This window comes from Molossus molossus, unplaced genomic scaffold, assembly GCF_014108415.1.
Source record: "Molossus molossus isolate mMolMol1 unplaced genomic scaffold, mMolMol1.p scaffold_m16_p_22, whole genome shotgun sequence".
In the NCBI taxonomy this organism is placed as follows: Eukaryota; Metazoa; Chordata; class Mammalia; order Chiroptera; family Molossidae; genus Molossus; species Molossus molossus.
The window spans coordinates 32,056,680-32,070,801 of NW_023425358.1; the positions used below are offsets into that span (position 1 = coordinate 32,056,680).

General features: G+C 53.8%; 1 protein-coding gene across 2 annotated transcripts in view; it reads right to left on the minus strand.

Moving 5' to 3' along the window:
- Positions 1-14,122, minus strand: part of TPCN1 (two pore segment channel 1) — a 50,323-nt gene that overhangs the window by 15,873 nt on the left and 20,328 nt on the right. For both annotated transcript variants that reach the window (XM_036276550.1, XM_036276549.1), the window contains 10 exons: positions 11,027-11,154; positions 8,055-8,231; positions 7,418-7,531; positions 6,547-6,677; positions 5,575-5,663; positions 4,218-4,252; positions 3,621-3,679; positions 3,262-3,361; positions 720-836; positions 349-473 (listed from right to left, as the gene is read on the minus strand). In XM_036276550.1, coding sequence (XP_036132443.1) covers positions 349-473; positions 720-836; positions 3,262-3,361; positions 3,621-3,679; positions 4,218-4,252; positions 5,575-5,663; positions 6,547-6,677; positions 7,418-7,531; positions 8,055-8,231; positions 11,027-11,059 — 980 coding nt within the window. In that variant the 5' untranslated portion in view covers positions 11,060-11,154. The remainder of the gene's footprint in view (positions 1-348; positions 474-719; positions 837-3,261; positions 3,362-3,620; positions 3,680-4,217; positions 4,253-5,574; positions 5,664-6,546; positions 6,678-7,417; positions 7,532-8,054; positions 8,232-11,026; positions 11,155-14,122) is intronic.

Genomic DNA, 14,122 nt, shown 5'->3' on the forward strand with positions numbered 1-14,122 from the left:
CCAGGGGTGTGTGTATGGGGGGGATGTGCACCCCCCCATCCCATGGATCTGCTCACATGCGACTACCCCCCCCCCTTAGCTCGAAGGTGAGCAGCTGAGTCAGTCCACTTCATGATCCAATATATTCCTTTTTCGTCAAGTCAGCTTGAATTAAATTTAGGTGGGACACTGGTCACTTGCAGAGAGAATCCTGATGACTACAGTCTACATGTATAAACATCTTGAAGAAAACTCAGGTCTCTAACAGGCTCTTTGCCCACCCACCTCCCAGTGCCTTGTCACGTCCCCAGCGCCCTCCTGCGACTACCTCATTGGGCCACAGCGCCCCCACCTGGCCTGTGCTCTTACCTGAGCAGAGCTGTGTTGCTCTGATTCAGGGCCTTGAAAGTGAGATAGCGCTCCCCGGCATTCATCCGGGGCTTGTAGAAGCGCAGCAGGCCTTCAAACTGCTTGTAGGAGATGCCGGCAGGCCTCTGGGGAGAGGGAGGACAGCAATGTCAGTACAGGAAATGAGAGCGCAGACTGCCCCTTCCCTTGGGGGCCACTGCTCCAGGTGCCAGCACAGCATGGATCCCAGGGTGCCTGGCTCCTTCTTTCCACCCAAAGGCAGGTCTCCTGCTTTCTAGTGCTGCTGGCCTGGCCATGCTGAGGGGCTGCCCAGGGCAAGAGAGGGGAAGCTGGACCACACCCCGCCTGGCCCAGCCCCCACTCCTCCCTACCCGCTGGCTGATGAGCAGGCGGTACGCATGCTGGATGGCGGTTCGCTTATGCAACAGCAAAGACTTGAACTTGCGCTTCTCGATGTCATTGAAGGTGTCGAACACCACGGCCAGAAGCTGTGAGGGAAGAGAGAGACCTGGCTCCCCTGCGTGGCGGGACCTCAAGGAGTCAGGAGTGTATCCTCTGCCTCCAGAGGGCGCTCTTCTGCACACCCCAGAACGGAGCTTGGGGTGACCTTCCTGTCTGACCCTCCTGGTGCAGGAGTTTGTCTCTAAGTCTCAGCAGAGGAAGGCCCATGCATGGCCACTTGTAAATTTTCTCTCTCCAGATGCGTGAAGACATTGTTATTACATTTCCCCAAGTACTTCCCTCCACCTACAGCTCGTCCCTGGCTGGGCAGTTTTATAAGGTGAGAAGAGATTTATCAGGTGAGAAGGAAGCAGGTAAGACAGCGTGCTGAGCTCTACACCCAGTTCAGCTCAGTTTGATGGCCCAGAAGGCTGTGTGTCCATCCTGTGTCCTCCTGAACTTGGGGCAGGGAGGATGCTGCTTCCCCCTCCGACTCTATACTCCCCGTCCTGGTGAGTCACAGCTGCATGCACCGGCTGCAGAAATCAGGGGAATGAGGAGGTGTGCCCGAGGGCACAACATTCTGGAACTGCCTTGTTCCAAGGTCAGCATATGAACAACACAGCCAGCATTACCAGAGGGCGATGGGAGGGCGGGAGCAGAATCTTGAAAGAAGTCTTTTGGAAGCACTTATTTTTCTTTCAAAAATATTTTGAAGGAAACTCTTGTCCTTTCGACCCCTTCAAATTGGCCCCCCATATTTTTCCCTTTAGGTCAAGAAAAAGTCAACAAACCTTTTCTGAAAAAGCCAGAGAGCAACTATTTTAGGCTCTGAAGGCCAGATGGTTTCTGTTGAAACAATGTGACCCTGCACTTGTAGCCTGAAATCAGTCACCGAGCATGTGGAAACAAATGGGCATGGCTTTGTGCCAATAAAACTTTATTTACAAATGCAGGCTTTGGCCAGCAAGCTGTGGTTCATAGGCCCCTACCCTGGATTTTCACAACAAATTAAAATAAATCAATTACACATAATACATTGTTATGGTTCTAAACTAACAACAATATATGAGAACTGTAATATGTATGAAGAGATATCCAACAGATTTCTTTTTGGTTCTGAGGAATTAAAAAATAAAATTTCCGCCCAGCCAGTGTGGCTCAGCGGTTAGAGCGTCAGCCTGCGGTCCGGAGAGGCCCGGGTTTGGTTCCCACTAAGGGCACGTACTTCGGTTGCAGTTTGTTCCCGGCCCTGGTTGGTCGTGCGGGTGGCAGCCACTCGATGTGTCCCTTCACGTCGATGTTTCTCTCTCTCTCTCCCTTCCTCTCTCTCCCTCCCACTCTATCTGTACAAAAAATGGAAAAATGTCCTCGGGTGAGGATAAAAACAAACAAACAAACAAAAAAATAAATAAAATAAAATTTCCGCCCAGCCAGTGTGGCTCAGTGGTTGAGCATCGATCGACCCATGCACCAAAAGGTCAGCAGTTTGATTCCTGGTCAGGACCCATGCCCAGGTTGTGGGCCAAATCCCCAGTGGGGGGCATGCAGGAGGCGGCCAATCGATGTTCTCTCTCACTGATGTTTCTATCTCTCTCTCCCTCTCCCTTCTTCTCTCTCTAAAAATCAATAAAGGAAAAAATAAATAAAATGTCCTTTTTAAGACTTCAAATTTTTAGATTTCACATGTCTACCCCAGAGAAAGTGTTTTCTAGTTCTGTACTGGGCCTAACTGTGATGACTGATGTGAGGATCCTCTTCAAAAGCACAAACCTAAGTACAAGACTTGATAAGAGCCTCTCTCGGAGAATTCTGGCATTGACGTGTGGTCTTGGCACTGGCCTAACGGTGACCAGCTGATGGCAGGAACACACCCGGTGGCCAGCTGAGCCTCCTTGAACGCCTGCAAAGTTCCCAGTGTGCACTGGGACTTCACATTCTCCTTAACAGAGTATGTCCTGTATTGGGATTTCTGATGGTTCGTGATCAGTGGAGTGGAAGCACCCAAGACGTTCCAGGATGTGGGCACGGTGGGACCGAGTGGTTAAGAGAGCTTGGATTTGGGCCACCTTGCCTGGACACCCCAAGCTGTGTGCAGCTGTGGGCAGGTCACTCTATCCACCTGACCCTCAGTTTCCTCGTCTGTAAGTTAAGATTCACGACAGGACCTCCAGGGTTTTTGTGGGAAATCACTGAATCCACTCTGCATGGTGCCTGGGTGAGGCTACTAAGTGCCAGCTTCTATAGTGACAGCATTTGCTGTGAGAAGAGGTCCCGGCCCAGCCTTGGCTTAAACACCAGCACAACCAGCAGCAATGGCGGGAATAGCCCAGGGTGGCCATCATCGCTGGCAACTGCACCACACGTGACTCGTCTCGGACCCCAACCCTGCCGATGGCAGTCCCTCCCTACTCCCACGGTGCCCAGCGCTGTGCAGGCTGCTCCAGCAGAGCACGCGACATGGTCACTCACCAGGTTCATGATGAAGTACAGCTCGATGGAGAGGTACACGATGAAGAAGACGCAGGACCAGGGGTTCCGGGAGTAGGAGGGCATCATCACGTCTGGGAAACTGCGTTTGCGGAGTGTCACCCACAGGGCCCCGTCTGCCTGCCTCCGTCTTCCCTAAGGACATTTCTCTTTTCTGCCTTCCCTGCCCCATCCCGCCTTCCCCGCTCTCAGTCCACGGGCTTCGAGTCACCAGGCCACTCCCACTCCTCACAGTGCCCCCACCACCTGTCTGGGCTGAGATGGGGAATATTCTGGGCTAAGAAGAGGAGAAGACCCTGCTACTAGCAGAGGGCAGGAGCCAAAGCAGAGCCCAAACTTACTTGGCCGTGGTCAGAAGGACGAACAGACTGACTATGCTGCTCTCCAGGGTGCTGAAGTACTGTTCGGGAAAGGAGGCAGAGGCTGCGTTGGCACCAGCCCGAGAGCACGCGCCAGTCTAGAACAGGCTGTGACGGGCCACCTGGAGCGCCCTGCCCTTCCCCGTCCCCATCCCACCAACTCTTCCTCTTCCCACGGAATCCCTGAGGGATGGCAGAGTGATGAGCAAACTGGAGTAAGGACTCTGCCCTCCTGAACTCCACACTTCTGGCGGACGTGGACATCTGACTGTGGGACTTTTCTCCCAGAGACTCGCATGTCTGCACAATTAGTGTAGCTCTCCTTAACTGTAACCTCCAAAGCTCCCAGGTCCCAAATCTTATCCTGGAAGCAGGAGTCTCAGGATGGGAAAACATGCCCCATGACATTCAAGGAAGGAAACGGCTCAAGGATGGGGACTTTCAGGGGCCCTGAGCTGTGATGAGAAGCCAGGCAGGGCCTCCCTTCCTGAGGGAGCTAGGGAGTCAGTTCAGCCACCTTGTCAGAGGGGAAAGGCCTCACATAAAGGAAGAAACAGACAAAACATGGTGATTACTTACAGGGTCTGAAGGATTAGGGGAGAACAAGTAGAAACCTAGAAGGTAGTGGAAAACAGATGGAAAAGAGAGTTAGAGTTCCCAAACCCAGATGTCAAAAGAATTGGACCAATAAACATAAATGAGAGCAGGGGCAGAGGGAGAGCAATAGGGAGTGGTGGAGACTGCGGCACTCTGGGGAACACGTGCTCTGTCTAAAGGGAGCAGGTGCTACCGAGCACTGGGTAAATGCAGCTATTCGGCAACGTGGCCTGAGCACCATCGAGTCTAGTATTAGAAAGGCTGAAAATTTGTTTTTGTATAAAAATCTAATTTTAAAATGCTGGCTCAACATTTTCAGACCACAACAAAAGTCATCCATAGGCTGGATTGGGAATCCAGACTGCTGGTTTGCAACCTCTGGTTTTGAGAACGTGATGGCCAAGTAATAGTTCCAAAGGGACTCCATTGTTCCCCTACAGCCAAGGGATCTGGGGTGGGGACAGCACTAACTTCCTCCCTTTCAGAAGGGCTATTCCCTTGTGTCCTTGAAATCTTGTGGGAAAAGTCAGAAAGTCTTCCCTCAGGGGAAGTCAGCCCCCTTGGAGCAGAAGAGTGGATGGAAGGGAGGTGGGAGAGGGACAGAGGCTCAGGACAGGTCAGTCACAGAGGCCGAGGGGCTGCTTTGGAGTCAGAGCACTGTGTTCTACTGTCTTTGTCACACCAGCACTAGGGAAGGGACCTCAGGCTTCCTCATCATGTTCCAGGGTCCCCCCTCTCTAAGCCCTGTCTAATATGTTTTTATTTTGTTTTTTTTATCCTCACCCAAGGACTTTTTTTTTTTTCATTTATCTTTAGATAGAGCGGGAGGGAGAAAAGAAGAGAGAGACACATCAACGTGAGAGAGTCACATCGACTGGTTGCCACCCACACAACCCCAACCAGGGCTGGGGACAAACTGCAACCGAGGTATGTGCCCGTAGCGGGAACCAAACCTGGGTCTCTCTGGTCCACAGGCCGACGCTCTAACCGCTGAGCCAAACCAGTCAGGGCTATATAAGTTTTTTGAATATGCAAATCAATAATAGAATTATATTATATGTAGAATTATATGTTGCTTAAGGAAACATAAAGCGAAACCATACAGACGTGCATGACAATGCCGAGCTTAGGGCACGGGTACCTCTGGGAGGAAAACAGATCATGACAGGCTACAGAGAGGGCTTCATTTTATTTCTAGTTCTTCATTCCCTGAGTTGGAGTCCCTGGGTGTTTATATCATTTGTAAAACATTTCTGAGTTTCCCAAACCGGCAAAGCAAGTTTTCTCCCACTGTGACTTTGCTCTTGGAGACCGGCTGGACCTGGGTTACAGGACTCACCAAGGATGGCGAAAATGATCATGAAGAAGAGCAGCAGCAGGAGGATGTCCATGAAGGGCGGCAGGGACTGGAAGATCTGCCGGAGGTTGCTGGGGAGGCAGAGGGGCCAGGCTGGGCAAGGCGCAGCCTGGGGCGGGCGGGGCCCGAGGAGCGCTGCCTGGGACTCCTCAGGGGAACCCCCTCTTATCGAGACCGGGGCCTGGTGCTCCGGACTCACAGAACACTAAATCCCACTGTGCCCGGCTGCTCGTGCCCACGCTCAGTGCTGTCCTGGAAGACTCCCACTCAGTGCGTGAGAGAGAGAATGGAGGCCGGTGTAGCACAGACATCCACCTCCTCCTGCCTACAGAGTCCAAGCGGACGAGTGCCCTGCAAGAGAGGGAGGGGGCGGCAGAAGGCCAAGTGCACGGCCTCGGGTGCAAAAGTCAGCTTCCACGAGAAGTGGGTGCATGAAGACATTCAGGGCCACCTGGTCCTAGGACACTTGTGTCCAGCTTTGAGGATGGGCACAGAGAATGAATGGCCAGCCCATTCTTATCAATAGTACTCCAGCCAACAGCTTTTCCGGAGGGAACCTTCAAAGCTGTTTGACTCTAGGCTGACGGTCTGGTTTGAGTGCTGTCCCTGGTCTCGGGGGAGGCACCGGGATAGCCTGCTGAGTCACCTGGACTTTTTGCCAAGTCGCCTGCTTTTGGCACCGCTGCTTCTGTGTTCAGGCAGATAATATGCTTAGAGAGAGGAGCCAGCCCAGACAGCTGTGAGCAAGGTGGGAAAGAGCCCTGGACCTGCAGCTGAAATACCACTTGCTCCCTGTGCGGGTCGAGTGGCAGAGGGAAGTGGGCATGCTTAGATTCCACCCATGTGCAGGGTGGATCTCATCGCTCCCTGACTCACTGGGTCCTGCTCCACTGGCCCAGAGGCCCAGGCCAGGCCGTGACAGTCTGTCTGAGCAGCTCTTCCCCCCGGCCTTACCGCCGGACCCCGCCGCAGTACCGACAGTCCACCAGGAAAATGCAGCGCAGCGCCCGGGTCACCCGCACGTGGGACGTCTGCCGTACCAGCACCACAATGGCCTCGATGAACTGCACCACCAGCACGCAGGTCTGAGGGCAGACAGGCACAGAGCGCCGTCAGCTCCTCCCCCAGAGCCCCTCCTGAATACTACGAACTCAGGGCTGGCTAGAGACTGCCCGCTCTGGGCTGGAGAGGCCAGTCCCTTCTCTCCAGCGCTCTCGGCTGGTGGCACAGATGTGTGGTCCCAGGAGAATGAACCCAAAGGGAATGCTCCCAGCTCTTCAGATGGTATTCACGGAACAAAACTACCACTCTGCCTGGCCACGTCTACCCACCCCCTGGTTTCGGCTCTCCTGACCTGCACCTTGAAGATCCCTGAGGTAGGTCGGCAGCGCACCTTGATCTCCGGTTCCTCGGGCACTTTTTCTCAACAAGTGTGCGTGCTTTTTACACGGTCAAGTGCCACTCGGACACATTGCTCCTTGTGCCTCTCTCTGTTGCACAGAGAGAATGTGTACAATGCTGACTACCGATCAGCCTGGGCTTGGCGGCCACACAGACTGGGTTTGAGCCCATTCTCTGCTGTCTGGCTGGATGTGAGCTAGGAATAGTAACGCATCTCCCACGAAGGTTACTGTGATAGTGATCAGCACACCCCAATCACCGATCATATTAGCTAGTGTCAGCATGAGTGTGACCTCTGTTGGGAGCACAGCGAGGGTGGGGACCCGGGGTTCCACTTCTGAGCACAGAGAGATTTGGAATTGAATGGCAGAGGTGGGCCTGAAGGTACACGGGAGAAAATGCTGTCAGGAGATGGACAGCTCACCTTGACCATGGTCCGTTTGTGCCGGATGAAGGTGTGGAGGCCCAGCCACCGCAACTTCATGCTGAGTTCAAAGACAACCACCATGAGGGCAAACAGCTCCAAGGTCGCATGGACCTACAACCAAAGGGGGTGGAGATAGGGCATCACCTGGCCCACCTGGCTGCCTGCCTTTCCCTGGAGGTTGGAAGCAGTGGGTGGGGCTGCTCTGAGGGGCGCTGCTCGCCTGGAGCCGAGGTGTGGCCAGCAAACAGCACCCTCCCTGGCACATCCGAGTGAGCAGAATCCCAGGGACTGAGGAAAGTGCATTCACTCCACAGGGGACCCCGGACAACACCAGGAGTCATTGCCCCGACCCTTTAACACAGGTCCTCATGTTGTGGTGACCCCCAACCATAAAATTATTCTCGTTGCTACTTCATCACTGTAGTTTTGCTACTGCTATGTCTTAGGCGACCCCTGTGAAAGGGGTTGCGACCCACAGGTTCAGAGCCGCTGCTCTAGGACCTCCTGGGGCCTACTTTAAATCCACGTGCACTGCCTGCCCTTCCAGGATGTTCCCGCTCCAGCGCGCTGGCCGAGCGAGGGCTGCTGGCACTTGCCCCCAGAGCACGGCGGCTCCGGCCACCTGGACACTCACGTAAATGCCGAGCCGGAGCGCGGGGACAGCGGGCGCCTCGCACAGCGACAGCAGGAGCAGGAGCAGGGCGGTGGACAGCTCCATCAGGTAGAAGAGGTGGTTGTGTGCGAAGAGGTAGGCCGCCAGCGCTTTGGCGTTCTTGGGGTGGGTGAAGAACTTGTCGTTATTCTCACCTTCCTGAAGAAACCAGAGCCAGGGGGGCGGGTGCGCCTCAGACACAGCCCCGAGGACGAGCAGCGCGCCGGGGAGCAAGGAGGGGCCTGGGCAGGTCAGAGAAGACTCAGGCCGGACACCAGGACGATGGCGATTCCACAAGCATTGCGGCCGCAAAACCGCGCGCCGGTCAGGCCTCCCCCTGGCCTGCTCATGAGCGTGCTGCGTCCTCAGAAGCTCGCGGAGGAATCGAAGAATTAAAATCCAGACAGCCCTGGCCGGTTTGGCTCAGCGGTTAGAGCGTCGGCCCGAGAACCAAAGAGTCTCGGGTTCGATTCCGCTCAAGGGTATGCATCTTGGGTGCGGGTCGTCCCGGCCCTGGTCAGGGTCGTGCAGGAGACAACCAGTCAATGTGCCTCTCACACGGATGTTTCTCTCTCCCCCCGCCCCCACCCTCATCCTCTTCCACTCTATCTGAAGATAAATGGAAAAGTATCCTCCAGTAAGGATTAAAAAGAAAAAGCCCAGAGCAAGTAGAGAAGCCGGCCCACGGGCCCTTCAGAGACAAGTTCTCACTCTCAGAAACACCTGCAGAATGTGAAAGCGCTGGGGGGAGACTCCGGGGTAAATACGCACAGGCTTCCCCTTCCTCCCGGAGACAGAGGATGCCCCAGCCCTTCCTCGCGGGGCTGCTGGGAAACACCGAGGCCAGCATCTGGTACCCACAGTGGGTGTTCCCATAGATGTTGGGTGGGAGGAGCCTTCTCGCCAGAGATCACTTCTCCAGGCCCCAGCCCAGCCCGGTGACTGTCCCGCAGCAAGGAAGTGGGGAGCTTTGGCCTTGACTGTGGTTTGCAGAGGGACTTTGAGCAAGTCACTTCCCTGAAGCTGGAAATGTCACCACCCTCGTTACCAAAGAATAAAGACAAACCACAGACTCGACAGGGGCAGGCCCACAAAGGGAACTAGCACCCTGGCCACCCAACAGAGAGCCAGCTGGCAAGCCTCGCTCCCCGGTCCTGTGATCCATGCAGGGCTGTGGTTTCACCACCGCCGCCATGGCCGGGGGAGACCGCGTTGGCCTGGGAAGCTTCTGGTTTGGATTATTAAAAAATGCAGTTCTTGGAAAATTGCTCCCCACAAACAGCCAGGAATGAAGGTCTGACTAGAGGAAACCACGGGCATGGGGGTTCGCTTTTAACGCTAGGACTCGGAAGTGCCACAGAGGAGATGGAGGGTGAGGACTCCACCCATGAGGACGGAGTGAAATATGACCCGTGTCACTGGGTTCTGCTCCCGACCCCAAGGAGAGCACTGGCCTTGTTCACGGAGATTAAGAAAAATAAGAAGGCAGGCCAGCTGTGCGTGACTTCTGGGCGTTCGCGCTCTGCTCCCTGGGGACAGAAGTCCACACAGAAAACAAGAACCACCGCGGAGGCACCACACCCGCTGAGCACAGGGCCCCAGAGGGTGGGAGAGTTAACAGATAAAATTTGGTAAGAGAAGAGACTGCGGGGACCAGGTATCCTCAAAGCAGCGAGGGGCCAATCGCCTAAGTATACCAGCAACCTGGTTACAATACAATGTGAAAAAAGCCTATGCTAAATGTTATTTAAAAAAAAATAAAAAAAATAAAAAAATAAAAAAGAAAGCAGTGCCCTGGCCAGGGTGGCTCATTTGTTTGGGCATTGTCCATGCACCGAAAGGTTGCCGGTTTGATTCCCGGTCAAGGCACATGCCTGGCTTCTGAGCTAGATGCCTGGTAGAGGGCGTGAAGGAGGCAGCCGAGCCATGTTCTGCTCGCACAAGGATGCTTCTTTCTCTCTCTCTCTCTCCCTCTCCCTTCCTCTCTCTCTAGAAATCAACAAAAAATATTTTTAAAAAATAGAAAGCAGGCCCTGGCCGGTTTTGCTCCGTGGTTAGAGCATCAGCCCGTGAGCCAGAGTCACGGGTTCGATTCCAGTCAAGGGCACGTACCTTGGTTGCGGTTCAGTCCCCGGCCCTGGTCATGGTCGTGCAGGAGGCAACCAGTCGATGTGTCTCTCTCACACTGATACTTCGCTCTCTCTCTCTTTCCCTCCCTCTCTCTCTTTCTCTCTCACCCCCTCTCACTCTGGCTGAAGATACTTGGAAAACTATCCTCGGGTAAAGATTTAAGAAAAGAATTAAAATGATAAAAAATAAAATAAAAACAAAAAGCAGGCTACATAACTATAGATACTGCATGACTAGAAGTATCTTAGAAAACACATAAAACCTATGTATTCGTCTTGAAATAAACAATGTTGACAGTGCCTGACTTAGGTGAAAGTTATTTTTCATCCCTGTTGTACCTAAACGTATTGTAATGAGCATGTATTGCTTTTATTTAAAAGCCTTATTTGTATTAAAAACAAAAACACCAACACCACCCAAGCATGAAATAGGAAACACGAAAGCAGCAGCGAGTTAAACAGAAAAGGAATAAAGCTCTCGAAGCTCCCCGTGCTGGGTCAGCAAACCCCTTTACGGACTTCTGTGAGTCTATGAAGAATTCCCTCCTGGGAACGGGCCTCTCGGTGAGCCTCTGCGGAGAGGGACTGTGGCTGGGACGGCCAAGTGTGCAGACTCGGGGAGCCTCGGGATCACGTGACAAGCTCATGTGCCTCGCCCTTCTGCCATGGGCACCGTCAGGTTGGCCCTGCTCGCCCCATCATCCAGGTGAGAAGCTCGTGCGCAGAGAACCAAAGCCGGAACTGACTTTCTGGGCATCCGACAGAGTCTCGGCTCCCCTACTCCACCAGCAGAGAAGGGCCAGGTCCTGACCCAGAGACACTCACCTGGAGGTAGATTGCCGCCTCTTGATAATTCATCTCCCAGTTGTGTCCGGTGGGGCTCGAAGGGAAAGTCTCACCCTCTGAGCTCAGGCTGGGGGCCTGGGAGTCGTGGAGAGCATAGCTGCCTCCATCTGCATTGGCAGAGGAAAGAGGTTCACTCACAACCCAGGCCCAGAGAATGAAGACACTGTCCCCCAGAAGAAAAGGCTGGCGGTCGCCTCAGATGCTCACACACGTGTGCCCTTATTTATAAGTCAATGCTCCACTCCATGTGCTAAGACAGCAAGAATTAGTACGGCTAGTTGAAAATATTTTTCTTTCTGTTGTTAAGTGAAGAAAGCAAGTGCAAAAGAACACATATATCTTTTGTGTAAAAAAGGGAGAAAACAGCCTGGCTGGCGTGGTTCAGTGGTTGAGTGTCGACCCATGCACCAAGAGGTTGCCAGTTCGATTCCCGGTCAGGACACATGCCCAGGTTGTGGGCCCGATCCCCAGTGAGGGGGCATGCAGGAGGCGGCCAATCGATGTTCTCTCTCATCGATGTTTCTATCTCTCCCTCTCCCTTCCTCTCTCTCTAATCAATAAAGAAAAATATATAGTTTTTTTTAAAAAAGGGAGGAAACAAGAAAACATACAGCTATCCACTGATCTTTGCAAAAACGGGAAAGATATATTAGAACTTAATGAAACCGGGCGCCTATAAGAGAGGTGGGGAACCGAGGAGGAATGTCACTCAAAGGGACTGATCTTTTTGTTTACTTTTGACTTTCGGAAGCATGTTGATATTCTACTTAGTCAAAAAATAAAAGTAACTGGATGTGTTCCTGGGTGCAGGGTCATCCTTTGCTTCTACAAGCTGATACCCACGCCCTTTTCCCGCTGCCCCATCTGCCTTTTGGAGAACATTCTTTGGCTCTGGCCGACTCCACCGCGGCCCCAGGCAGGTGACACAGGTGCAGTGACAGTCCCCTATCTCCCCTGGACAAAGCTGGGTTCAGGCATAGGTGCTGACCCAAGCCCGGCCAGTGAGGCTGACACGGGACTTTGCCTGCACCGGTTAGGAAGAAGGGGCTCTCTCCCCGTGGCTGCTGGCTCCCGGGGACCAGGGAGGCATGAGCCAAAGTGTGACTCGGAAGTAGGAGCAGCCACAGGCAGGCGGCTGGGCAGTGCTGCCATCTCCTGTGCCCGAGCCCCGTCCTCCGCGACCTTCACGCAGTGTGGAAGGAGCCGGTGACCAACAGTAGCCTAGGGGAGATAACAGTCGGCGCGGGGCGGGTGCGAGGAGCTGACACTAACGGCAGCGGACATTCGCATCCTTGCCCAGTACTGCCTGTTCCGCAGCCCTTTCCCCGTCTCCCAGGGGTCCGCCCAAACGTCAGCCCCTCAGAGGCTGCCTCTGGCTTCCCCCTGGGAAATCACATCACCTCACCCTCGCCTCCCTCACGCTGCTCCCTGCTTCCCCCTGGGGTTGGCACCCCACCCCTTGCAGTGCCTGCATCCATCGGTGGGCCTGCCCAGTGCCTGTTTCCCTGCCTGGAATGTCGGCCCCCGGAGAGCAGGGGGTTTTATCTTGTTCACTAAGATGTCTTGAGAGCCCAGAAGAGTGTCAGTCATAATGTAACAAGTGCTCAGCAAACATATCTAAAAGGGGAGCCCTTCAAGCCAAACAGAGAAGGACAAGTATCATATGATCTCACTTATTTGTGGAATATAATGAACATAACAGTCTGAGGAATGGGGTAGTCCCAGAGACGTGGAGGTGGGGTACAGACTGACAATCCCCAGAAGAGGGGGTGGTGGGGGAGAGATAAACCACAGAACTTATATGCATGTATGCATGAACAGTGGACATGGACAACAAACTGGGGACAGGGCGGGGAGGGAGGGGTGGGGGGAATCAGTGGGGGGAAAAGGAGAAACATCTGCAACAAAAACTAATTAATAAAAATAAAATAAATAAATAAAAGGGGAGCCCTTGCCCCCAAGATTCCAGAAGTACACTCCCACGGGACACCTGAAGGCCCGAGGGCACAGCAGGAGTAGGCCGGAGCGCAGTGGGGTGCCTGAGGTCCTTAAGAGGGGGCATGACATAATTTCTCTGTATTTATTTTCTTTCTTTCTTTGTTTTTTTAAATATATTTTAGTGATTTTTTAGAGAGAGAGGAAGGGAGAGAGAGAGAGAAATATCGACGAGCGAGAACATCTATCGGCTGCCTCCTGCACACCCCCTACTGGGGGTCGAACCCACAACCCGGGCATGTGCCCCGACCAGGACCTCCCAGTCCATGGGACGATGCTCAATCCACTCAGCCACACCAGCCACGCTGTATTTATTTTCTAAAGATCATTCTTTTAAGGACCTGCTGAAGAGCGACTATTTTGTGTAAGAGTACTTCAGAGCAGAACCTTTAAAAAAAAAGGAAGAAAAAAACATGACCGACTGCTGAGGGGAAGGATGGAGAATTCTCCCCTCCGGGGCGGACTTTGTTCTGAGCTTCTGACCATTCAGCCTGCACTTGCTCAGAACACAGATCTTGGCTTGCAGACTAGGTCCCCAAAGGCAAAGCTGATAGCTTGTTTGTGGCTCTCATGTGGGGAGAGGCTGCAAGGCCCTGGGCGACAAGGCAGACAGGGGCCGCTGAGGGGCCTTGCAAGAAAGCCAAGGTGATTTCCAAGAGCCCCCTTCATGCCAGGTCTGAGCAGCTGGGCAGCACATTTAGGGGTAGAGAAAGGGCGTGAATGGGCGGCAGGGAGCCATGGCCCCTCCCATTCCTCCCATCAGCAGCCTCAAGCGGGGTGGCAGCCTGACGGCCAAGTTCAGAAGTGCTCTGAATGCATTGCAAGACGGGGTGCGGGGGCACCGAGTGGGGTCCTCATTCCCTGCCCCTTTGCTGGTTCCCACTTCCTTGGCTGGAGAAGTGGCCAGAGAGGCGATGGACACGCTCCAACTCCCGAGTGCTTTTTGTTGCAGTTATGAGCAACACTGAAAGGCTCGGCAGTCCCCAAAGGGAAAGGACAATTATGGGCCATAAAAGAGAGGAAGGCAGGGGGCCCAAGGGGCCCATCAGAGGTGAGAGGGCCACCTGGCGGTGGCCTGTG